The sequence below is a fragment of the Zonotrichia leucophrys genome, chromosome 6 (genome assembly GCF_028769735.1).
Source record: "Zonotrichia leucophrys gambelii isolate GWCS_2022_RI chromosome 6, RI_Zleu_2.0, whole genome shotgun sequence".
Lineage (NCBI taxonomy): Eukaryota > Metazoa > Chordata > Aves > Passeriformes > Passerellidae > Zonotrichia > Zonotrichia leucophrys.
Genome location: NC_088176.1, coordinates 2,162,194 through 2,187,488, shown reverse-complemented (window position 1 = coordinate 2,187,488; position 25,295 = coordinate 2,162,194). Strand labels below are relative to the sequence as shown.

The window sequence follows — 25,295 nt, the reverse complement described above, 5'->3', positions numbered from 1 at the left end:
CTCTGGAAATGAAATCATAATTTGCTTTTCTCTTGCTTGTCACCTTGAGGTTCATTCTCTGCCTAGGCTGTGATATTCCTTGTCCTTTTTTTTCTATTTTTTTTTTTCTCACAGCTGCCTGTAAAAGCACCGTAAACCCTGGAATTAAAGCTGCAGTTTGACAGGACACTCCTCATCTTGAGAGAGACAGGAGAAAGGAGCTTGGTTTCCTCTGAGTCAGAGAAAATATTTCCTGATCAGCACCTCCTCAACTCTGCCCCCACGGACCCTGACTCAGCCCTGACAGCAACCAAAGAGAAAAATCAGAATATTTGTTATGAACCAGGGGGGCAGCAGAGATCTGCAATCCTTTCTACATAAAATCACCCCTCGTTTTTAAATCTTGCTGATGTGAGCATTTCCCTTCTGTTTAAATCAGTTTGCTTCAAGCCAAAAATACAAAAGGAAGTTTTTAAATGCAAACTTCTCATGCACATCAATACTTTAATGTTGCAAACACATTCTTGCATGGGGAAAAAATATCTTATGGTGGTTTGCCCACAGCTCCAGAAGGAGCAGAGATTGAGGAGGAATTGTTCTCCAAAGAACATCCTTTGGACAGTTTAATTTTTATTTTAGATAAATTGCAGATTATATAAAGGAAGTTCATTAGATTAAGTATTAAGATGGATTAAATATTAGGATTTATTTAGATTTATTTATTTATTTATTATTTCATATTTAATATGTTTTAAAAATTCATCTATTATTATTTTAATTATTAATTATTTTTAGTTCATCTATTATATATTTTTATATAGTGTATATATATAGTATATATATAGTATATATATTATATATATATACTATATATTTATATATACTATATATACTATGTATTTATATATATTATATAAATATTCTATTATTTATTGCTTCTTATTTTTATTATTATTTCTTTATATTTATTTTTATTTATTAGATGGCATATTATGATTCATTAAAAATATTGTTTTAATATTTAGGGGAAATTGAATATTTTTTTAAAGTGATTTAATAGATTTAAAGGAGAAGAAGGGAAGGGAAGGGAAGGGAAGGGAAGGGAAGGGAAGGGAAGGGAAGGGAAGGGAAGGGAAGGGAAGGGAAGGGAAGGGAAGGGAAGGGAAGGGAAGGGAAGGGAAGGGAAGGGAAGGGAAGGGAAGGGAAGGGAAGGGAAGGGAAGGGAAGGGAAGGAAAGGAAAGGAAAGGAAAGGAAAGGAAAGGAAAGGAAAGGAAAGGAAAGGAAAGGAAAGGAAAGGAAAGGAAAGGAAAGGAAAGAGAAGGAAAGGAAAGGAAAGGAAAGGAAAGGAAAGGAAAGGAAAGGAAAGGAAAGGAAAGGAAAGGAAAGGAAAGGAAAGGAAAGGAAAGGAAAGGAAAGGAAAGGAAAGGTTGGGTTGAAAAGCTTTATTTCTTGGGGCTTTTTAAACAAATTGGGTGTAATTACTAATAAATTTTTAAAATAAGTTATTGGAATCAGGATGTAGGGTAGGATGAAGAAAATATAAAGTGCCAGCAGGGGAGATCCAAGGTTTGGCTCCCAGGTCAAAGCTCTGAGCTGTGCTCAGCAGCAGCCAGGGAAATTCAAGGTGAAGCCATTGAAATGATCCTCAGTGCTGCTGCAGCTGCAGCGCTGCACTGCTGGCGGTTTAACAATGTTCTGTTGAAATCTTTCATTTAAAACGATATTCCATTTAAAACCATTTTAAACCGTTCTGTTGGGATATTTCATTACAAACTGGCTGCTGGCAGGGTGACTTGGCAGGAGCTGCTGCTGATATTTGGGATTTTCCATGGGCCTGACCTTCCTGGTGTGTCCCACAAGCCCTGAGATCCTCCTGCATTCCCATTTCCCATCTCTGACTGCAGAGGAGCTCAGCTGCTTTTGGCTCCAAAAAACTTCCAGAAACTTCCAGGATGTGCAGATCAGCCCATGGACTCCGCTCAGGATCCGGCCACGTGTTGCCAGTGTTGTCTCTCCCTCTTCTGGGATGGATAAATTGCAATTAAAGCAGATTATAGAATATAAATAATAAAATGCAGGTGTTTTCCTCTGGCACTTTGCAGCCAGCATTAGATGGAAACAGGGATTTGTTTGTGCCTTTGGTCTGGCACAGGGAAATGGGATAAAGCACCAGGATTTTATTGGAGCTGGGTTGAGAAATGTGAAGCTGCACTGATCTGCAAAATGATTGCAACAACTCCTCGGAAAAGTTTGGAACTTCTTGGAAGAGAGGGGTGTGAGCAGCACTTTTATGGATCCCTGCCCATGGGTGGATTTGCACAATTCCATCTCCTGGTTTCTTCTCTCCTGACTATTTTTTATTAATTTATTATTCTATTAATAGCCTTTTCTGACTAAATATTTTTATTGTTTTATTAATAGTCTTTTCTGACTATTTTTTCCCTCCCAGTACTTTTGAAAGACAAAGCAAGCACGTTTGAAATATTCCTTGGATTTCTTGCCAGAAAATGCCCAGAATTTCTCAGCTGAGAGCTCCATCCTGGGATGTTTGTGGATATCTCAGCCCTGACACTGGAGTGGGATCACAGCTGGAATATTGTCCCTCAGACAGGTGGAATGTTGTCACCAACCCCTCAGAGCTCAATCCTCTCACCCCAGCAGGAACTGGGAAAAAAATGGGTAAAAAAAAATAGCCTTATTTCCAACTGGGAAGTAAAAGAAATGGAAGATCCCAAAGCCACCACACTGGAATCAGCACAAATGTGCAAAATCCTGGTTGAAAGTGATTATTGCTGCCTTGGATGTGAGTTGTGCCCACTCTGGATTTTTGGGAAAAGGCCTGAAATGCCAGGAAAAGAGAGAATGGCTCCAAACCTCCAGGTTAGCTGGGATTTGGGAAATGGGAGCAGCCCTTGCTCACATGGCAGGGACAGCCCTGAAATTGCCTTTTCCCAAAGATATTGGGGTAAGAAATGATCCAGCAGTAAGATTGGATGGGAAATGAATCCTTCCATGGAAATGCTCCCCATCCTGGCAGGGCAAGGAGAGCAGCAGCTCCCTGAACATCTGAATCCTTGCTTGTCCTGTTTCTCTCCATTTCCAAGCTGGGAAATCCTTGCTGGCAATGTTTGCAGGCCATTATGGCAAAATAAAGAGTGTCGGATCTCAAGATCTCAGTCCTGAGGTGCTGAGCCACCGAGACCTGGGGGGGGCTCGGGACTCCTGGAATGTTGCCAGAAGTGTCTGGTAGCTGACTTTAACCCTGCACAGAGACGACAAGGATGAGGGCTTCACGGGTGAAGGTGGAAAGATTGTTAATTAGAGGGTGAGACACAAGGTTTAAGATTTATGTACAGGGGGTTTAGAGAGTAAGATGGAGGAATTGGGGTGTGTCCTGTCCTCTCCTTCTTCTCCTCTCCTCCATCTTCTTTGGCACGGTGGCACCTTTCTATTGGTTATTACTAAGAGTACACCGAGTTATAAGAATAGATGGTATTGGGGAAAAATGATAAATATTGTACACGTAGCAAAGGGTATAAAGATAGTGCTGCCCGAGGGCAGCACAGTGTGCTCATGGCTGCTGCTGAGCAGAGCTCTGTTCGGCTGAAAGAAATCTTTTAGATAAACAATTAATAAACATAAAACCAGAAAGAAGAACTGAAGCCTCTTCTCGTCCTTCGATACGCGGGCTGCCCAAGCACTCGGGCTTTCCAGGCCATCAACAGCCGAGATAAACCGGACAAAAGAGTTTTAAAATGAAATATTGAAATCATAGAGATATTTCCCTTTATTTTTTTCACTCCATAATTCAGTGTCTGCATTTCCCCAAACCACAGAGCTCCACTAAAACCTCTAAGATATCTCAGGATGTCTTTTCTCCATACCCTAAAAGATGCCACAGCTTTAAAATTATGATTTTTGCTGTTAAAATGTTTTAATTTATGCCTGAATAGAGAAATTGAGGGGCCAAGTGCAGTTTATTGAAGGGTGAGGGGCAAAAACCACTCCTGGCATTTCAAGACATGGCAAATACAGCCTTGGCAATATTTTAATTTAAATAAAACGTGGCTTTGAAGCTGCTTCAAGGTGTGGAGTGTTTAGAACTGCCCCTTGAGGTGGAGGTGGAGAGAAGAGCAGGCAGGGCAGGCTTTCCCCCATTGCAATTTCTGTAACAATTCTAAAGAGATGCAGGCTTGAACACTTCAATCTATTCCTACAGACTCCTAATTTTGGATTCCAAATGGAAAAACCTTTGACAAACAGCCCTTTGAAGTCATTAAATGAACAACTGCTGCAATATCACACAGCCTCATGCTTTTACCCAATTATTCCCACTTTGAAGGGTTTCCCTGTGTTTTCAGGCTGAGATGGTTTTGCAGCATCAGAAATCCTGGGTCTGTGTCAGGTTTTTGCTGTCTTGCCTCTGATTTCCTGATCTTTTCAGGAATTTGCAATTTTTGTTCCAGCACATCAGCAAAAAGACTGATCCACCCTGCTCTAGCAAGGGCATCATGCTGAAAAACCCAAATAAAATGTTGCTGGCCAAATATCGCCTCTTTCCTGTCATTTATTTTCTTGATTTTGCCCAATTATTCCTACTTTGAAGAGCTTTTCAGGCTGAGATGTTTTTGCAGCCACAGAAATCCTGGGTCTGTCAGTTTTTGCTGTTCTGCCTCTGATTTTCTGATTTCTGACACAGATATTCACGGGTGTTCTGATTTTTTTCCTTCTGCTGGGTCTTTCTTTACACCTCCCAATTGTCTGACATCCTTTGGAGCACTTAAATGTTACCTGCATGGGCGTGGGGGTTTGAAAAATAACACAGAGAATCATTAAGCTAGGGAAAATTTATTAATAATTAATTAATTAATTAATTAATTAATGTTCTGCCTCTGATTTTATGATTTTTTTGGGGTGAATTTGAGATTTTGTTGCTGTCTTTGAGGTCACTATTTATAAGAATATATAAATGTAGTTTTAAAAAATTATTTAGGTTTTATTCCTAAATAATCAAAATGCTTTATTAACATAATGGGAATCAGCCAGGATTTGACTGAAGCTCTGAGGAAGAAAGGAAAATTTCTTACCTTGTATAAAATAATAAGAAACCTTATTTTTCTTCCACTACATCAGCAAGGAGAGCAATTTACTGCCCTGCCACCAAGGTCAGCAGGCTGGAATACCCAAAATAAAACGTTGGTGTTCAAATATTGCATTTTCCCTACCATTTATTTACTGAGCTTGAAGCAGAGAGTACCAGAGTGCCTGGAACTGCTCTGGGTGAAGTTCCCAGCAATTCTGGTGGGATAAATTCCTTCCAAGGAAGGGGCTGGGAGCTGTGGGAGGCCCTGCAGCATCTCTGGGAAATTGGAAGCAAAGGTGAAAGTTCTGCCAAGGAGCTGCCACTGCTGAGAGGGGCTGGGTTTGTGATGGAAAGAGAGGAAAAGAACCTGGGCTGGGAGCTGGAGGAAGGAAAGTCCCTGTGGGATATTGGATTATCCCAGAATTGGGATAAATGTGGGATCAGCTGCTCGGTGTTGTCTTATTTTTGCACAATATTTCAGCCTTCCACTTTCTTAAATTTATTTTTTGGTGCAGCTTCTTGTCTTCCTTCTGTCAAGGCCATGGAATTGCTGCTAAATGGCTACAAGTCTCATGTGGGATCTCAGCACCTCAGGACTGAGGTGTCACCGAGACCACCCTTGGGGGGCTCGGGAGTCCTGGAATGTTCCAGAAGTGTCTGGTGGCTGCACTTTGATCCTACACAGGAGACGACACCTGTATGAGGACAGGAGGGTTTCACCGGGGTGAATGGTGAAGGGATTGGTTAATTAGAGGGTGAGACACAGGGTTTAGGATTTCTGTACAGGGGGGTTTAGAGAAGTAAGATGGAGGAATTGGGGCGTGTCCTGTCCTTCTTCTTCTTCTTCTTCTCCTCCATCTTCTTTGGTGATGGTGGCACTTTGGGATTGGTTATTACTGAAAGTGCACCGGGCAATAAGGGTAAAAGGTATTGGGGAAAAATGATAAATATTGTACACGTAACAATGGGTATAAAGATAGGTGACCGCCTGGAGGCAGGGAGTGTGCTCATGGCTGGCTGCTGAGCAGAGCTCTGTCGGGCCGAAAGAAAATCTTTTAGATAAACAATTAATAAACAGCGAGACCGAAAGAAGAACTGAAGCCTCTTCTCGTCCTTTGATACGCGGGCTGCCCCAAGGCCACCCCGGGCCTTTCCAGGCCCTCCAAACAGCCGAAAACCGGACAGTCTCAGAGCAGCCTTGTTTGGCATCCTCTCCCCTTCCTCAGCACAGAAATTCCCTGCAGACCTTGTCTGAAATTGGGTTTCAAGGCATTTCATCGCTCAGATCCCCACCCCTGGGTTTAAATGTGGGTTTCTGGCTGCAGCTCTGTGTCAGGGAGCAGCACCCTGGGTTGTTTTCCTGCAGCCAACAAAGAATCAGCCTCAGGCTGTTGGCTCCAGCTCCTGGATGGATCCTGGAAAACACAAATGGCACAAACCTGGCTTGGAGCATCCTGGATGGGCTGGGAGGATGCAGAGCTGGGGACTAACGAGGCTAAATTATCAATAAAATCATCAATTATGGACGTGAGTGGGGAAGGTTGGATGGTCTTTTTACAGCTTTATTCCACAATTGCACAGTTTATTTATATATTATTTAGATGTTTTTCTCTCCAGCAAATCCCTTCACACCAAATAATGGATTAAAAACTTTTTATTGTACAACTTGGCTTCCCATTTCTGCCTCATGACTAATTAATTTTGGGACCACACAGCCTAATAGGATCTTTAATCCCTGCACTAACAGAAAATGTGGTCATTTTGTCCAACACATACAATAATTCTATTTATTTTATCTCCTGGCTATAAGCACTCATTTAAATTAATATCCAATTCCTTGCAAGTGGTTCTCAGTGAGAAAATCGCTGAGTTGCAGCCATTTATCTGCAAAAATGTTCATTAAAATCCAGCTCCTCCCTGGTGCTGTGCCCTGCCACGTGTGCTCACGGGATTCCAGCCCCACTAAATTGCTGTTTCCTTGTCAACACGATGCCAAAGGGATGTAATTAGGCCCTGATGAAGTTTCCTGCAGAAGACACAAACATTCACAGATGTTCTGATTTTTTTATTTCTTCTGCTGGGTCTTTCTTTACATCTCCCAATTGTCTGACATCCTTTGGAGCACCTAAATGTTGGCTACGTGGGTGTGGGGGTTTGGAAAATAATACAGAGAATAATTAAGGTAGGGAAAATTTATTAAAATTGCTTGGATCTCTCCTGGAGCAGGGATTTCTTCTGCTGGGATGCTCTTCTTGCTCTGGGACATCTTGTGGAAAACTTAATACAGTTTGTATAATAGTATATATAGTTTATATAATAGTATATATAGTTTATATGCAGTATAATATAGTGTACATTGATATGGGGGAGGTTGAAAGTAAAATATAGAAACATTAAGGTTGGGAAAGACTTTTTAAGTTTGCTTGGATCTTTCTTCTCCTGCTGAGATGCTCTTCTTGGTCTGAGACATCTTTCGGAAAACTTAATATAGTTTATATAATACTATATATAGTTTATACACACTATAATATAGTGTGCATTGATATGGGTGAGGTTGAAATTAAAATATAGAAACATTAAGGTGAGGAAAGACTTTTAGATCTCTCCTGGAGGAGGAATTTCTCCTGCTGGGATGCTCTTCTTGCTCTGGGACATTTTTTGGAAAGCTTAAACACGGTGTGCATGGCTATGGGGCTTGAAAGTACTCCAGAGTTTGATTAATTTTAGGAAAGAATTTTACGATCTCTCCTGGAGGAGGGATTTCTCCGGCTGGGATGCTCTTCTCGCTCTGGGACATCTTGTGGAAAACTCAAACGCGGTGTGCGTGGCTATGGGGGTGTCTGGAAGTAACGCAGAGAATCATTGGGTAAGACTTTTCAGATCCCTCCTGGAGCCGGGATTTCTCCTGCTGGGAGGCTCCCGTGGTTCTGGGAAAGGTGTGTGGCAGGGCCTGGAGCCAAGATGTGCCTTGAGCTCCTGACTCCCGCAAATCCCCTCCTCCCTGCCTGCCCTACTTTCCCACCTGCCGCTGCTATTCCGGGCGTCCCGTCCCGCTCGCTGTCCCTCGCAGGGGACACGGGCACCGCCAGCCCCAGGTGCAGCGACACATCCCGGGCGGGCTGGGCAGCGAGGGGCAGAGCGTGTCCCGAGCGCAGGGGACATCGCAGCATGGATGGGGACGCGGGCAGGTGCGGCATCTCCGGGAGGAGCTCGGGAGGGAGCCGGGCGCTCGCGGCGCAGTCTGTGCGTGCGGCGGGGCTGCTGTGGCGGTGACAGGGATGCGGTGGCGGTGACACGGCTGGGGTGCCGCTGTCACTGTCACTGTCGCTGTCACTGTCGCCGACAGAGCCCCAGGGGCCGCTCCCGCTGCAGTGCGCTCCGTGTCCGCCAGGCGGCGCGGCGGGCGGCGCGGCCCGGGCTGAGCGCGGGCTCGGCCGGGCTGGGGCTCGGCAGCGGCGGCGGCAGCGGGAGGAGGCGGCGGCCAAAGGGAAATTTCCTGCCGGGAGCCGCCGCCCCGGCCCACAGCGCCTGCCCGGCCGGCCCGGCCGCGCCGCCAGCGGCCCGCGGAGCCGCCGCAGCCGCGCAGGTGAGCGAGGGGCGAGGGCGGAGGGAGGGAGCGAGGGAAGGAGGGAGGGAGCGGGGATGCCGCCGCCCGCAGGTGCCGGCAGCGCCCGGGCGGCTCCGAGCCGGGCACGGACGGGGAGAGCGCGGAGCTGCCAGGGGCCGGCCCTGGGCACCAGCCCGGCCACATCCCGGCAGCGACATCCCGGCAGCGACATCCCAGCAGTGGCGGCAGCGCGGGCGGAGCGGCGGCCGCGGCTCCTCGGCGGGGCTGGGACCGCGCGGCGCCCGGAGATGCGGGACGTGCCAGCGCCAAGGGCACGGCCGGCTCCCCGCGCATCCCTGGGCATCCCCGGACATCCCTGGGCATCCTTGGACGTCCCTGGACATCCCCGCGCATCCTTGGACATCCCTGGACATCCCCGCTCATCCCCGCTCATCCCCGCGCATCCCCCCAGGTGTGCTCCCCGGGCCCTGCCCCGCTCCCGGGATGGGGCTGGCCCCTGAGCTGCGCCTTTAAAAGCGATTTTCTGCCCTCGGTTCGTACCCAGCGCATCCCGGAGTGAGCGGGGCCGCGTTCAGGTGAGCGGGACCGGTGGCTGCGGACCAACTCTTGTGGTCTCCCACGCTCAAGGCTGGTGTTGTTTAAACTCCCTCTATTTCCATTTGTTCCATTTATCAGTTGGCTTTCACGTGGCTTTTCACTGCTTCCCATCACGGGATTTTATTTTTCTCTTTACTCGCGGCATTGTGGAAAGGGTTAACGGGTATTTGCTGTGGGATGGAACTGTGTTTGCTGATTGTGAAAGGCTGTCTCCTGCGTTTCTCCCAATTTTTCAGGGAGGTTCCTCTCCATGTGGCTTATTTCCATATCGTGAAGTGATTTTCTGTGTGTTCAGCTGTGTAGCTGTCTGTGTCTGATTTGGATGGTGTAGACACTGCTGAGCTGAAAGAAAAGACAGTGCTTATCGAGCTTTTCATTTTTGAGGGGTTTTTTTTCCCCCTTAGATGTTATAATCCGTGGAAAGTAGAATAAAGGATGCAGAGAACTGAAAAAAAGAAATTTTAAAGTGAGTTACAGTTGTACCTTCTGTCCGTGCTGTGTTTGGGGCTTGTAAATAAATAAATAAATAAAATAAGTAACTTCTGATGGAAACTAATGACATTCAGCTGGAAGCTGGGTGTAGTTTAGAAGAGATTTAAATGTGGATAAAATGTGTTTCCCTCATGCTGGAGGGATGTTATCCCCCACCTGGAGGTGCTGAGGGATAAATGAAGCTTAGAGTGGGAAATTTTAGGTGGTTTGGGGGGACCGGTTTGGTTTTGATCAGGTGGAATTTGGGCTTGGAGAGGAGCCTTAAGGGGGATAATGAGGTGTTTATGGGGCAATCTGTAGGATTTAGGGTGGTGGCACTGGGGAGAACAGGGCAGGGGTGGAGTGGGACCAGCAGGCTGAGGTCCCCAGGAGGAGGGGACAGTGCTGGTGTGGATGCAAAATCACCTGTGGGGTGATGGATGCTGCCAGCACAGCCAATTCAGCTGAAAACATTGCTTTTCTCAAGTGCCAGGACGAGCTGAAATGTGTGGAGAGAGCTCAGAAATGTGCGAGAAGAAGGGAAAGAAAAGAATGTGAGAAACAAAATGGTGTGGGCGTAGTGTTTGGTGTGTTTGCTGTGCTCCCAAAGAAAGGGATTGCTGTGCTCCGTGTTCCTGAAATGCAGGGATTCTCCCAGGCACTGAGCAAAACTGAATTCCTGCTTGGAAAGCTTTGCTGGCACCTTTAATAATCCCTGACTTCTTTCTGTACCTAAAGCAGGGTCCTGGGGCTGGTTGGGCTGCAGGAATTTCTCCTCAGGTGCTTCGTGGGGAATTTTAGCACATTTCGGTCCTGTGTGTGTGTATTTTGAATTTCTTCTTGCTTTCCACCTCAGATATTTCTGGTTATTTATCTGTTAACAAACTCAGTCGAGTTTTTTCATCTCTGAGTAAGGGCTGGCTTTTCATAAAGAGTTGTTGGGAATCTCTGAATTTTTTAAATCTTATTCTCCTTCCCTCACCCTCCATGGCATTCCCAGCTCCTGCCTGGTGTCAGGAGTGTGCTGTGTGGGCTGAAATCATGGGAAGCTGGAAAAGGATGGATTGCTGGGGGACCCAGCAGGTTCAATATCTGTGTAAAACCCCCCCTGTCACACAGAGGTGGGGCTGGGGCAGAGCTGCTCCTTGCCTTGCACAGAGTGGGCTCTGCACCTTCTCAGGAAGGTGGAAAGGATTTTGGGGTTTGTTGCGTTTCTGGAGGTGCTGGTGGCATGCCCAAAGCTGCAGAGCTCTGTTATTAACTGAGTTGGGTTTCTGGAGCTCTGTTATTAACTGGGCTGGTTTCAGAGTGTGATCCAGCAGGGCTCTGGCTGCTGCCTGGGTGACCTTTCCCTCACTCATTTAAGAGGTTTTGTGAAGAAAAACGAGTGGACAGGGCTTGACAAACTGCCAGGAGTGTGAAATAGAGCTGGAGGAAGTCAGAAGCCCTGTCACAGATGTCCTTGGTGCTTTCTGAGAGCCAGATCCACGCGTTACACAAACACAGAAGGGTTTGGCTTGGAAGGGACCTCAAATCCCCCCCAGTGCCACCCCTGCCATGGCAGGGACAGCTCCCACTGTCCCAGGGGCTCCAGCCTGGCCTTGGCACTGCCAGGGATCCAGGGACAGCCAAACTGCTCTGGGCACCTGTGCCAGGGCTGCCCACCCTGCCAGGGAACAATTCCTGCCCAATATCCCAGCTGAATGTCCCCTCCTTCAGTTTAAAGCCTTTCCCCCTTGTCCTGTCACTCCAAGCCCTTATCAAAAGCCCCTCTCCAGCTCTTGTTATCAGCAAAGTGTTCATGTTCTTCATGCTTGGTGATGCCAGGAAAATTTGTTCAAGGTTTTGGAGCAGTGGAAAATAAAGAAGAGCAAGCATGGAATGCTGTGGAGGAGGAAAAGCAGGGAGATCCCAAGGAATAATGAATTGTTTGTCGTGCTGCTGGGAGCACACAGAGCCCTTGCTGGAGGAGTGGGAGCTTCTGCAGGAAAATGGTTCCATTCTGGGGAACCTGAGGGTTGTGCTGTTCCCTCCTGGGAATGATGTTGGCATTTTGTAAATGTGATGTTGTGTTTCAGTCTCTTGTTTCCAAAATATTCCTCAGCGTGGATTTATGGCAGGGCTGGAGATCCCCTGTGTGGTGTCATCAGTGAATGGTGATGTTTTGGTGGAGAAAAGCTTCCTTTAAATGGGCTTTAAAGTGAATTATTCTGCATCTGGACATGCAATGAACATTTCTCAGGAGGAGAGGCTGGAAACAGATGTTTTGGGTAGGAGCTGCAATTCCATCCTTATTGCAGGGGGCTGCCAGGAAGGGACCACATTTCCTTTATAAACAGCACAATGGGGTTGGGTTTGCTGAATCAGACTCCAGCTCTGGCACTCGCTCCTCATCCAGCACCCCTGGGGAGGCCGCAGGGATTTTTTTGGGGGGAGGCTGCAGGTTTTTTTGGGGGGAAAAGCTGCATTTATCCCAGAGAGGCTGCAGGGTTTTTTGGGGGGAGGCTGCATTTTTCCTGGGGAAGAGGCTGCAGGTTTTTGAGGGAGGGGCTGCAGGTTTTATTGAGGAGGCTGCATTTTTCCCAGAGAGAGGCCGCAGGTTTTCTGGGGGGGGATCCTGCAATTTTTTGCAGGAGGCTGCAATTTTCCCTGGGGAGAGGCTGCAGGTTTTTTAGGGGGGAGACTGCAGATTTCTTTGGGAGGGAGGCTGCATTTATCCCAGGGAGGCTGCAGGGTTTTTTGGGGAGAAGCTGCATTTTTTGGGGGAGGTTTGCGGCATTTTTCCTGGGGAGAGGCTGCAGGGTTTTTTAGGGGGGGCTGCAGGTTTTTTGAGGGAGGCTGCATTTTTCCCAGGGAGATGCCACAATTTATTTGGGGAGAGGCTGCATTTTTCCCAGGGAGCCTGCAGTTTTTTTGGGGGGAGAAGCTGCAGGTTTTTGAAGGAGGCTGCAGTTTTTGGAGGGAGTCTGCATTTTTTTTGGGAAGGCTGCACTTTTCCATCATCCCTGCAGCTTGGGCAGCAGCAGCAGAGCAGGCAGAGCTGGGGGACGCTGTTTGCATGGCTGCAGTGAGCACCTCTCTGCTCCTTGCTGGGCATTTCATTATTGATCTCCTGCTGCAATATTAATGGCAGAAAATCCCTCTGTAAGCTGCAATCTCGTTCTGTGCCCAGCATGGGAAGTGCTGAGAATTGGCTCCATGAATTATGAAGGAGTTTGGAATTGTGTGGTCTTGGTGGAGCATTTGTGGCTCCCCTGGATGTGCCTGTGGTGTTCTGGGCTCAGAGCTGGCTCAGGGAGTGATTTGGGTGTTGCTTGAGCTGATTTGTGATGTGATGCAGCAGAATTTGGGCTGAATGAGGAGTGCATGCTCTGTGCAGGATTTCTGCATCTTTTTAAACTCTAACCTCGTGGTTTTTACTCATTGTGCCTTTCTGCACAGGGTTTCATCCTGGTGTTGTTTTTGTCCTGTCTGATCTGAATTACACAATCCCAAAAGCTTTAAGTGTTACTTGTAAAAAAAAAAAAACCTGCCTGTATTTATTCCAAACTTCTTGCTGAAATGTTGATATGTCTTCAGGTGTGTTGTACAAATACATTTAATACTTGTGTAAGCCAGAGCTGAAATGAGACACTGATAAGGCAGCGATTAGGAGGAGCTCAGCAGCAGCAGCAGCATTTTGTTGATGTGTTTGTACAGGATTTAATTTTGAGTTATTCACATCGTGGAGTGTATTTTTAAGGCACGTTCAGCAGACTTGCTGCAGGAATAATAATAATAATAATAATAATAATAATAATTCCATCCCTGCTATCCCTCTGCCTGCCCAACCCCTCTGTGTTTCCTGCAGAGGATGCCTCACCAGTGACATCCCCTGCCCCAAAAATGCCCTTTCCCCTCTGGCTGCTGGCACTGACTCAGTGCTGAGCTGGCAAAGTCAGATCTGCTCACAGAGCTCTGCCTGTGTTCAAAGGTGTTTCCTGGCTGAGGGGAGGAATGAAGCTGGGGAGAAATGTGCAGGATTGGTTTGTTGCTTGCAGTGGTGGTGGATTGTCACTGGGAAATGTACAACAACTCGCTTCTGGGGTTTGCTATCACTTTTATCCCCTCTGTAAAAAGGAAAAAGTGCTCTGCTCCTGAAAGCTTGTCTTTGCTGAGATTTCTTTTCTCTAATGTACAGCAAGAGTTTTTTTGGTAAGAATGAGAGGTCTGACAAAAACAAAACCGTAAATCAGGCAGAAGTGAGATGAGACATAAACTAAAAAAAAAATCTGAGCGATAGAAGTGACAATTCTGGGTTTTCTGCCTTGGGAGGAGGCAGCTCTTTCCCACAGGGGTGTGAGGATGCCCCAGCAGCTGGAAGGAGCTGTGCCAAGAGCAGCTGTTCCTGCAGATAACACACAAACAGGGATGCAGCAGCAAGGATCACTGGGAAGAATGAGGGCTTGGGAAGGCTTTGGTTTAGTAGGACAGTGAATTTTAAAGAGAGCAAATAACAGATTTGCAAGGGAAGAAGTGAAAAGTGTGTTACTCGTGTCACTTCTAAGAGATCAAGACACAATAATCAGGGCAGCTGGAGGATAAACCTCTAACTTGGAGGTTTTGTTGCTGTGGAGAAAATAATTTAGAATGAAATACCCAACTGCACCTCCATGGCAAGATCTCACCCTCCTGAGCTCCATCAGTTCCAGCTTTGCTGCTGGCTGGGAGTTCCCTTAATTGCTGTGGGTTTGAGTTTTCTTCAAAACCCATCTCTTTCCCCTGGAATAACTTCTGGAGCTGCTGTGGTTCATCCCAGAGGCCCCTGGAGACCTGCAGAGCAATTTTGGTTGAGCCAGACTGGGATGAATTGGGAACTCCATGGTTCCAAACTCCCCTTTCCTGCACAGCAGTGAGTGTGGGGGTTCAGTGCTGGTTAACAATTCATGTACTCACATTTTGTTGTGAGGTAGGATTAGGGGAAAGGCAAAGTAGGCTCAGAATTTTAAAAGGATATAAAGAAAATTTTGTTAGCAATAATTAAAAGAAAGTAATGCAAATTAGAACAAAACTTCCAGAACACTTTTCTTCCCCCCACAACTTTTTTCTTTCTCGCTGACAATGTAAAGAAACAAAACTTAAAATTTTAGTTGGTTTATTACTTCTAGAATAGTCTTTCTTTAGTTTTCTGAGGGAGAGAAGTTCTTATTAATGGTATGGAGACTTCTCTATAAGAAAAACCAGTTCTCTCCTGGCTCTTATGAACAGCAGCCACCCAGGGAAATTTGTAATCCTGAAATCTCTTATTTTCTGCAAGGCTGTGGGGTGATTGGGTTGGTTGTGAGGATTGGGTTGGAGTGCCTGACTTTGGGTTGGTTGTTGGAGTTGATGCTTCCCTGTCTGAGGTCCTGAGCCCCACAGGTGCCCCAGGGGCTGCTGCTGTCCTGTCTGTGAATTCCCAAAGGTGGGACCAAGCTCCACGAGGTTCACACCACGCCTGCTTCGATCTTGGCCTTTGCTCCTGTCATTTCTCACCTCCCTTGGTTCTCTGGATGGAATTTTTTGTCCAACAGAAAATCCAACTCTGGTAAATGAAAGGCAGGCTGATCACAACTTGAAGCCAACGATGAAAATTCCTGTTTCCAGACCCTCTGGTTTGCAGGATATTTGATACAGGAGCTGTAAATATTTCTTTAGCAAGAGCTGTAATTCCTCAGCTGCAGTTTTCACTCCTAACCCTTCCCTCACCCTGTGCACTGTTTCTTTTGCTGAATTCCATCCTGATTGTCTTTTGCCCTTTAATCTTGTCATCTCTGCTGGTTGTCCTTGGAGGATTTATTTTCCTTTGCATTCCCAGTCTTGGTTTCTGCTGGAATATGCTGTGGTTGCTGGAGCTGCGGTGCTGGGCCTTTCCTGAGCAGTAAAATCCTGATTTAAACAAGCCATAAATAATGCTTGCACCCCGTGTTCTGTGGGTTTAGATGTCTCAGGGACTGAGTCTGATTAATTTAAATTTGGGTTTCATGAATGTCTTCAATCATGCTGCAGAATGTCACTTAAACCATTTAATTATTCAATGATATTAATTGATCTGCAGCCTGTCTTTCTACTAATCTGATACAACAAAGTTTGCGAATTGCTGCTGAGAGCAGGATGGTGTGGAACAGCTTTAGGATGGCAGCAGCAAAGCCTTTGTGTAACCATGTTAAGATGATAGATGCTTTCCCTGTTAAACACAAGCCTGAGTTTAAATGGGTTCACGGTATCATTTTGTTTGCAGATGTCAAAAGCTCATTAATTTTAAGTCAAGCTCCCCACCTTGCTGCTTCAAATTGCTTTTAAATTACACGTGTGCTGATCAATCTTGAAAAGCCCAAATTAAAAACTCAGCTGAGGGCACATTTCAAGGCCACAGATCCAATGCTTAATTCTAATCTGTTTTCCACAGGCAAACCTCCCACTCCAGCACTGGTTCCTGGCAGAAGAGGGGGGAGAGGAAGTTGTAGAGACTTAAATATTTCTGGGAAGGCAGAGAGGAAAGGAAAAGGTGGAAACAGGGAACTATATTTAAATAATGACCTATTTACATTACAGAGTTTGAACTATTAGAAGTAGACTTAGGAGCTTGTGATGTTGAGATAATTTCTGTCATAATGGGGCATTTTTCAAGGAGGAGCCTCAAATCCTTGGGTCAGTTTTGGGCCCCTCAAGACAGGATCTGTGGCTGTGAACTGCCCAAGTTATTTATCAGTTTTGTGCATGTGTAACTCGAGCTGTAATTTGTCCTGAAGAAGCTCCAGAGCTGCTGCACTGCATCAAACTATTTACCCTTGAAATGTAGCCTCATTTACCAGAACTTCCTGAGGAAGAAACTTGAATAATTTCCTTGGAAAATCCTTGGAGCCCTTTCTGTGCGAGCAGAGTTGTGCGTTCCTGTTTTCAGGAGTTAATCCCTGCAGGATGCTGCTGCTGCCCGGGCTCTTCCAGGGCGGTTTTGCTCTGTGCACTTTTCCTGGGATGGGATTTGAGGCCGGCCAGGCCATCCCTGAGGGGTTTTCTCCTCATTCCAAGGGCTGCAGTGGGAGCTGTCATGGGAAGCAGCTCTGGAGCGTGGGAAGGGAGCAGAGCAGGAGCTGTCCTGGCAAACAGAGTTTGCAGAGCTGTGCCCAGCTGTGCAGGGCTGGGGGAGGGACACACCAATTTTCAGCCAGAAATGCAGCCACAGCTGGGCATGATTTTGTTTCAGAAGTGTGGTAAGTGGTTTTTAACAATTTTTAATTTTTCCTGAATTTAGATGTATTTGAAATTCAAATTCAGTGCCTTCTATCAGCTCTTCTGAAGAGGAGCATAAACCATGTCTCAGGCTGTTTTGTGGCCATCCAGCAGTGCTTTGGATACTTTAACCATCTTAAATAACTTTTTTATTATTCAGAGATATTTGATTTACTCTCTCTGATGGGAGAAAGGAGTTTGGGAGATAAACTGGTAGAGTTTCAGTGTTGGGTAATGTCCATTTCCCATATTTATGTCTACACAAAGAAATCTACTCTTACCACTAAAAGAAACTAATCAAAGCCAACAGAGCAAGACAAAATAGAGGAAACTATTTTTCAGGTGTGATTTCTGTACAAATAACAATGGTTATAGAAAGTCCTTGGATGGTTTGAGTGGGAACAAAGCAAGGTGGGATTTGGGGGTTTGATTAGGAGGGAAACCTCAGCCAGCTGGGTTTTAGTGGCTTTGTGGGGGAGCAGAGGTTTTGGGAAAGGCAGGATGGGGCCAAGCAGGAATTGAAGAGAGTGGGGATGAAAATCCCACCTGAAGGACAAGGTTTGGGGGATCCATCTCTGCTCCTCCCTTCCCAGCTCCAGGGAGGAATTCAGAGCTGCTGAGGGCGAAGGGCTTTGAATTTCTGCTTGGAATAATCAGAGCCTGAGCACAGAAAACACCTTGCACGTGTGGCTTTATGTGCATAAAAGACTTTGCCATAAAAATTGATTTTCAGAGCAAGATCTGCCCTCGTTTTTTAATGACTTGAGCGAGGCTGAGCTGTAGCTTTCACTTAGTTAAGCTCATTTCCCACCTGCTTTTCATATCGAGACCCGCCATCATGAATTTGGTGGTGGTTGTTGAGTTGCTTCGATGTGTGAGGATGAAAGAAGAAATGTGGATTTTTTGGAGAAAATGTGAAACAAAAAAGTGGATTTTTGGAGAAAATATGCAAAAAAAAAAAAGGTGGATTTATGGGGAAAATGTGAAACAAAAAGGTGGATTTTTGGAGAAGATATGAAACTAAAAAGATGGATTTTAGGGAAAATATTGTATTTCCCTTGAACTTTTCTGCCCGAGGTGATGCCAGCCCTTTGTTGACGCCCAGTGGGCTGCTGCCTGAGGACCACAAACACCAATTGTTTGGGGGAGCATGACTGGCTCTGGCACCGAACACTGCAGCCATTCATGGGCGCTGCCTCGGGGCTCACAGGAACCTTTATCCCTGCAGGGAAACTGGAATTTTCCTCAGGACAGCAGCAACAAAGCCCAAGGGGGAAATGAGCCCGTTCAGCAGGGACTTGTCCCATCCTGGGAAGGGCAGGGCAGGAGCGTAGGGACGTCCCCTCTTCCCTAGACCAAGGCAGGTGATGACATTTCTTGGGTTTTGGGTTGTGTTTTATGGATTTGAGGTTTATTTTTTTTCTTAATCTCATTATTTCAGGAAGGCATGATGCTTTTCTTAAAAATTCTGTGTAGTATTGGTGTTTTTATTATAGTTTTATATAGCTGTGTATAACTATTATATTTATTATATATCATATTATTGTCATTATATATTATAGTTATTATATTTTATGGTTATTCCATATTATATATATTATAATTATTATAGCAATATATTATTGTTATATATTATAGTTATATTTTATGGTTATTATATATTATATTACAGTTATTTTATATTATAGCCATTATACATTATAACAGTTATATATATAATATAGTTATTATATTTTATGGTTATTCCATATTATATATAGTATATATTATAATTATTATAGCAATAATTATCATATTATTGTTATATATTATAGTTATATTTTATGGTTATTATATATATATGCAGTTATTTGTATTACAGCCATTATACATTATAACAGTTATATATATAATATAGTTATTATAATTTATGGTTATTCCATATTATATATAGTATATATTATAATTATTATAGCAATAATTATCTATTATTGTTATATATTCTAGTTATTATATATTATATTACAGTTATTTTATATTATAACCATTATACATTATAGCAGTTATATATATAATATAGTTATTATATATTCTAGTTATTATAATTTTATATGGGTTTACACATTACACAATTCATCAATGCATGTGTAAACCTATATAAAATGGGGGATGGGATGCATGTGTAAACCTATATAAAATGGGATGTAAACATGGCAAAATAATGTGATTTCAGGCAGAACAGGAACTTTTCAAGCTGCTTTCAGCCCCTCAGATCAATAATCAGAGTGATGCAGCACAGCAATATCACAGGCAGCAATGCATTTGCAGAATTGGTGGCATCAGGGATTTGCTGCTTAGGGGTTTGCAGCAGGAGCTAATAAATTATCAAAGGTATTAAAGAGATTCTGTTAATTTGCAAGGCTGAAAACACTCAGAAACCACAGAGGCATTTGTGTAATTTCCAGCTCTGTGTTTAAGAACTCCCATGAGGACCTCTTAAAACCACCAGGTGTTTTCTGGCTTTTTAAATCTCCCTGGAAACATCTAAACAATTGCATCATGTCGTTGCTCTTTGATCAGAGCATTTAAAAGCTGTAACTCTTGTCTAATTGCAACACGGGATGTTTTGCTATAGGAATTTGGGAAATAACAGCTCCTTAAAATAGCTTCAGGCCTGAGGCATGGTAAATGCAGAGTTCTTTCTGGTTGTATCAGGATAGTAGATAGTGGCAATTGGTAATTGTTGTAGTAAAGTGAATTTTGAGGTCGTTGGGGCAGCAGTGTTGGTGTGTTTCTTTACTTGGATTTTTTAAATTTTATTTTAATTATGATCAAATTTAAATAATTGAGTGAGATTTGTGTTTATGGCAGCAATGCCCTGGTGGTGTTGGGTCCCAAAAAGAAGATTTCTCCATACAGAATCCCTACAGCCCATTTTGTTTGTTCCTGGATTCCTTGAGAGCTTTTTATTTATCTCGTTTTCCCCAAATTGTGCAAGCAGGTATTAAACACAGTTCTGCTGATGTGGCTTTCTGTAGGAAACAAGGCATCCCCTGTTTATAAATTTCTGGAATGCTAAAATCATCTGTGTGCTTTGTTTCCAAGCAAACAAAGTCTGGACAATGGAGAAATGATATTGTTATTGGGCCTCTGGGATGCTCCCACTGCATTTTATTTTGAAATAGCCTTTAATATATCTGACCTGATGCCCTGGGCAGGGTAAGAAAATTCCAAGTGGATCACTAGCTTTCCTTATTTTGGGAATTTTCCTTCTTTTGGGAATGTCTCTGCTGGTGTTGTTTGAGATTGTCGTGAGTGTTTGTCCATGAGTTTTTGGCCAGGCAGGATCAAGTCTTTAAAACCTCTTTCAGACTTTCCACTTGGATCTGAATGGATGAGGAATCTTCAAAATCCTGGATCCTGGAGAGGCCTAAAGTTATATCCTGGCTTTGTGATCTGTCACAAGACATGTTTTATGAAAAATCCTTTCCTTAGGATTTTTCCTCCTGAGAAGCTGGGAGGCCTCAGGAACAAAATGCAAACATTGATTATCTGCTGTTGTGGAATGCAACAGGTGCATCTGGGATTGGTCTCATGTGGTTGTTTCTGATTAATGGCCAATCACAGTCAGCTGGCTTGGACTCTCTGGTCAGTCACAAGATTTTATTATCATTCCTTTCTATTCTTAGCCAGCCTTCTGATGAAATCTTATCTTTTATTCTTTTAGTATAGTTTTAATATAATATATATCATAAGATAATAAATCAGCCTTCTGAAACATGGAGTCAGATCCTCCTCTCTTCCCTCTTCCTGGGACCCCTGTGAACACCACCACAGTGATCCAGACATCCAAATCCAAATTATTCCTCCTTTCACCCTCTCATAATGTCAGCAAATTTCTCCTCCGCGTTCCTGTCAAGGCTTTATTTTAAATGCACTTTGGTGTTAGCTGCATGCCCTGGAGCAGGCAGGGATCCCTCGCTGCAGCCTCAAGGAAAGCACTTGGATTTCCCTCCAGCCTGGTTTAATTGAGCAGATTTGGGGAGTTTTCTGAGGCTGTTTTCCAGGAGAAGGAGCAGTTTTCTTGCAGCGAATGCTGAGCAGTGTGTGTGTGGGTGGGCTGGGCCTGGGCCTTGTCACGCCTCATGTTCTGCTCCTCTCCTTGGGAGAGACCTCCTGGCCACTGATGTCTCCAATAACATTTTTCCTGTGAGATTGAAAAGGACAGTTCTGCTGGTTTTCATTTTGCTGTCCTGTCCTGGTGTTTGTGCAGAACAAAAGGAACAAATGTGTTGCGTGTTCTTGCTGAGTTGACCTCAGCTGCCCGTGGCCCACGAGGACCCGCCAGGAGCCAACTGAGGCTCTACAGCTCTGTTTCAGCAAGGCTTGTGCTGATCTTGGGATGAAATATTTACTCTGTGTTGCTGTAATTGTGAAATAATTAATGGAGCTGGGAATGAACCAGTTATGGGTAGGGATGTGGAGCTGCTGGAGTGATCCAGAGGAAGCTGTGAAGGTGCTCTGAGGGCTGGAGCCGGGCTGGAGAGCTGGGGGTGCTCACCTGGAGAGGAGAAGGCAACAGGGAGAGCTCAGAGCCCTGCCAGGGCCTGAAGGGGAGAGCTGGAGAGGGACTGGGGATCAGGGATGGAAGGACAGGACACAGGGAATGGCTTTAAGATGGAAGAGGGTTGATTTGGATTGGATATTGGGAAGGATTCTTGGTTGAGGCCCTGGCACAGGTGCCCAGAGCAGCTGTGGCTGCTCCTGGATCCCTGGCAGTGCCCAAGGCCAGGCTGGACACTGGGGCTGGGAGCACCTGGGACAGTGGGAGGTGTCCCTGCCATGGCTGGGGTGGAAGGGGATGATTTTGAGGTCCCTTCCAACCCAAACCTTTCCATAATTCCAAGCTGGGCATCCATCAGCTCAGAAAGGCCTTGGGTGCTGTGCCCAGAGCAGCTGTGGCTGCCCAAAAGCATCCAAGGCCTTTCTGAGCTGCTGGATTCCCAGCTCTGTGTTGTTCATCGCTGAATCCATCTGGGTAGGCACATCTGACCAGCAGGCTTTGAGAGAAAAGTTCATCTGAAAGACAGGCTCTGTTATTTGAGCCTTTCAGAAGCAGCAAAGTCACCGAGGGTGTTTTCTTTGTGGAGAAACAGAGCCTGTGCCAAAAGCTGGCCATAACTCTCCACCACTGAAGGAGTGGGAGCCTCTGGATGTTGGATTCAGCCTTTTCCTGACTTAGAGACGAGGCAACTGAGAGGTGGTTTAAAAACTTTAATTTCCTTTTCTGTTTTATGTGAAGAGTGAGACAATACAGATGTTATAATTTACGCCACTGCAATTAGAATTAACTATTTTTTAATTACTATACATTATAAGTGTTTCTTGGTTTATTAGCTTCATTTACACTATGTTGTAAATGGTTAAAAGTTAATTACTTGAAATTAGTGTTGTGAGTCTTGCTACAATGTCTTTTTCATAGTTCTATTTCTCTAAAATATCGAGTCTTATAAATAAGGCCGCCCTCTAAAACTTGATTCTAGTTCATTTCTCTCTCAACAATGTCCATCCTATTCTATAGCATTTCTAAGTTAGTATTTCTTATCTCACAGTTTATATACAGAAATACGCTATGTGAACCTTCTGTCAAGCTTTGAAAATCTTCTATAAATCCATTTCCCATTTTCCATTTCTCCCATATGGAGAATCCAGTCTGCTTCTAGATTAAATCCCTGTCATTTGTGGACTTCTCTGTAAAAATGTGTCATGCACTGGAAGTCCTGGCAGTCTGCAGGTGACAGAAATCTCTGCCCTTGTTGTCATCCTCAGCCCTGAGCAGCTCCTGGAGCTCTCTGAATATTTTCCCATATCCATTTTTGCTGGTTCTTGCCTTCTTTTTTCTTCTTCTGTCAAGGTTGGGGTTGAAGGCACTTGAGAGGAAAGTTCGTGTTCAGCTCAGGTGTTTATTATTTCTTTTCTGTTTTAAAGTAGTGAGTTCTACAGCATTCTACTAACAATTACAAAATGGCTCTCTCTTGTTACAAGGCCTTTTAAGGCTAAACTGTCAAATTAAGAAATGACACCTAAATTATTTTCATTTTTAACCCAATAACTAATCACTCAGAGTCCACACTGTGGACTTTTCTGTCCAATTACAAAATACCACCCAAACCCATGAAGAAAAAGGAGGAGCAGCCTCCACCCTAAAACCTCCATCTTTCCCCATATATATTACTATATTCTAAACCCTTAAACTACAAATTTTCCACCCTGTGATATCACACACTTCTAATCAAACTCCACACCCACAATCCCAGTGCTATCAATCAGTTTTGGAATACTTCTCCAAAGCCTCAGGTCAAATTTAGTATTTTCTTGTGGGTCTGTGCCCTTCAGCACAGAAAGTTTAAAATTCTCAGCATCCAGGGTTCCAACAGGTTTTGTGTTTCAGCTTGGAGTTCTACAGCTCCTTCCTCCTCAGTATTTGCAGAACAGTGAGAGTCTTGTGTTTTTGTGAGGAGTTTTATCCATTTTTGTTTCAGCCTCCCACTGGTAGTTTTTGTTTTGCATCTGGATTTCTGGCTGTTTATCCAGCCTTTGAACAGGAACATCTGAGTGCTCCTGGAGCCAGCAGGAACAAGGACTTAGGGAAGGATGGAATTCACCATTTCTTTCTGGGTCATTGTACTGAAGAATGGCTGAAATAAGCAAAAATTGATACAAATCTGAGTTTTCATCTCCCACACTGGACAAATTGTTGGGCTGGCTTCTGGAGGAAGGGCTTAGGATAAGCAGCATCCAAGCAAAAAGGTCAGATCCCTGTAGGACATACCCAAAATCTTCAAATGAAGGAAATTTTATGTAAATGCAAACAAGAAATGCTCCCTGAGGGCAACAACTTTTAATTTATCTCTCAGTATTAGAGAAAACAAACTTGGAACCCATTTCTGCTCCTCAGAGCACCTCTGGAGGATGCTGCCCTCCTTCCTGTGCACTTCTCCAAGGACAGGTCCTCTCCACTGGGCTCAGTATGGGAAGTTGGAAGGCAGAGAAATCTTGTATTCACATCATGTTAATCCTAAAAACTAAAGGAGGAAAAGGCTGTGGGTGAGCTTGGCATCACAGGACTTGGGTAATGAAGATTGACAGTTGTGGGGGGGAAGTCTCATCTCCTGCTCATCACAAAGTGACAGAAGAGCTCCTTGAGTCCTGCTGGTGGATCCTGGAATGGCTGGGGCTGAGGAGGGGCTGGAGGATGGAGATGAGGGCAATCCTCAGATGTTTCCTGCAGCTGAGGTGTGTGATTGTGAGAAACCCCCGAGATAAAGCTCAGTGCCTCAGGCAGGAGAGATTGTGTGTGCTTATCTGGAAGTTCCCTTTCCTCCGCGCTGATAACATTCTGAGCAGAGTGAAAATAGGAATTGCCATCCCCAGCCTGGTGTTATCGCTTTGGGAACAGCTTTTCTGTGGCTCCAGCTGATGGAAAAATGCATCCTTTAATCATATTGAACACAGACTCTGCTGCTGGTGGAGTGGAGTTGTATTATGTGGGATGTGGAAGGGGGAATTGAAGGAAATTCACTCTTTGCAGGGATCTGATGTGGATTGCAGGGTGGGAAGGGGGTTTGTGCTGCTCTTCCATCACACTGGGCAAAATTTTGGGAAGTCTGTGCAAGGGGGTTTGTGCTGCTCTTCCATCACACTGGGCAAAATTATTGGGAAGTCTGTGCAAGGGGGTTTGTGCTTCTGTTCCCTCACACTGGGCAAAATTATTGGGAAGTCTGTGCAAGGGGGTTTGTGCTTCTCTTCCCTCACACTGGGCAAAATTTTGTGCAGTCTGTGCCCTCCTTGAGCTGCAGGTGGGGATGGAGCAGGACCTGCCCTTGCCTGGCTCCATCAGGAGCTGCCTCACCCATCCCTGCCTGCTCTGTTTGTCTTCCCTTGTGTCCCCTTGAACCAGGATGGGACAGAGATTTTAGACGTGACAAGTTAAAAACTAACCAGAGACAGACAGATCTGAAATAAATGAGTTGCTGCTGCTCTGAGTGAAGGATGTTGTGGTTATGTCAGTGTCTTCTTCCAGAAGAATTCTGTCTTCCAAAAATTGTTAACAGGTTTTTGCCTGTTCTCAGCTACTTATCCATGCCCCTGAGCTGCTGCTCTCTGAGGATGTAGAACATTTTTTTCAGGCTGTAAATCCCATCAGGGAAATGTTTCCTTCTGCAGCGCTTTTGCCATCCTCACTTTAAAATGAATTTATTTCTTTTAACCCAGATATTCTCCTGGCCTGGCACAGCAAACACTGGTGCAGGGTGGCTGAGGGAGTTCTCAGCTGCAGAGGGAGGGGAGGGGACAGGAGAGGAAGG

The 25,295-nt window shown here is 44.9% G+C and overlaps 1 protein-coding gene and 1 long non-coding RNA gene across 8 annotated transcripts in view; one reads left to right on the top strand and one right to left on the bottom strand.

Annotated features, from left to right (window-relative positions):
* Positions 1–7,128: 7,128 nt before the first annotated feature.
* On the bottom strand, positions 7,129–9,262 carry LOC135449315 (uncharacterized). Its single transcript, XR_010440715.1, has 3 exons — positions 9,172–9,262; positions 8,086–8,324; positions 7,129–7,903 (listed from the first exon to the last, which is right to left on the bottom strand). It is a non-coding gene; the product is annotated as an uncharacterized LOC135449315 (long non-coding RNA).
* The window catches only part of PTPRE (protein tyrosine phosphatase receptor type E), a 100,828-nt gene continuing 83,725 nt past the window's right edge, over positions 8,193–25,295 (top strand). The window contains exon 1 of one of the 7 annotated variants that reach the window (XM_064716148.1): positions 8,193–8,251. In XM_064716148.1, the coding sequence (XP_064572218.1) occupies positions 8,232–8,251 (20 nt within the window). In that variant the 5' untranslated portion in view covers positions 8,193–8,231. Of the gene's footprint in view, positions 8,252–8,523; positions 8,650–9,030; positions 9,207–10,209; positions 10,254–16,912; positions 16,932–18,136; positions 18,315–25,295 lie in introns of those variants that run through there. The other 6 variants (XM_064716150.1, XM_064716153.1, XM_064716147.1 and 3 more) reach the window with 6 other exon arrangements.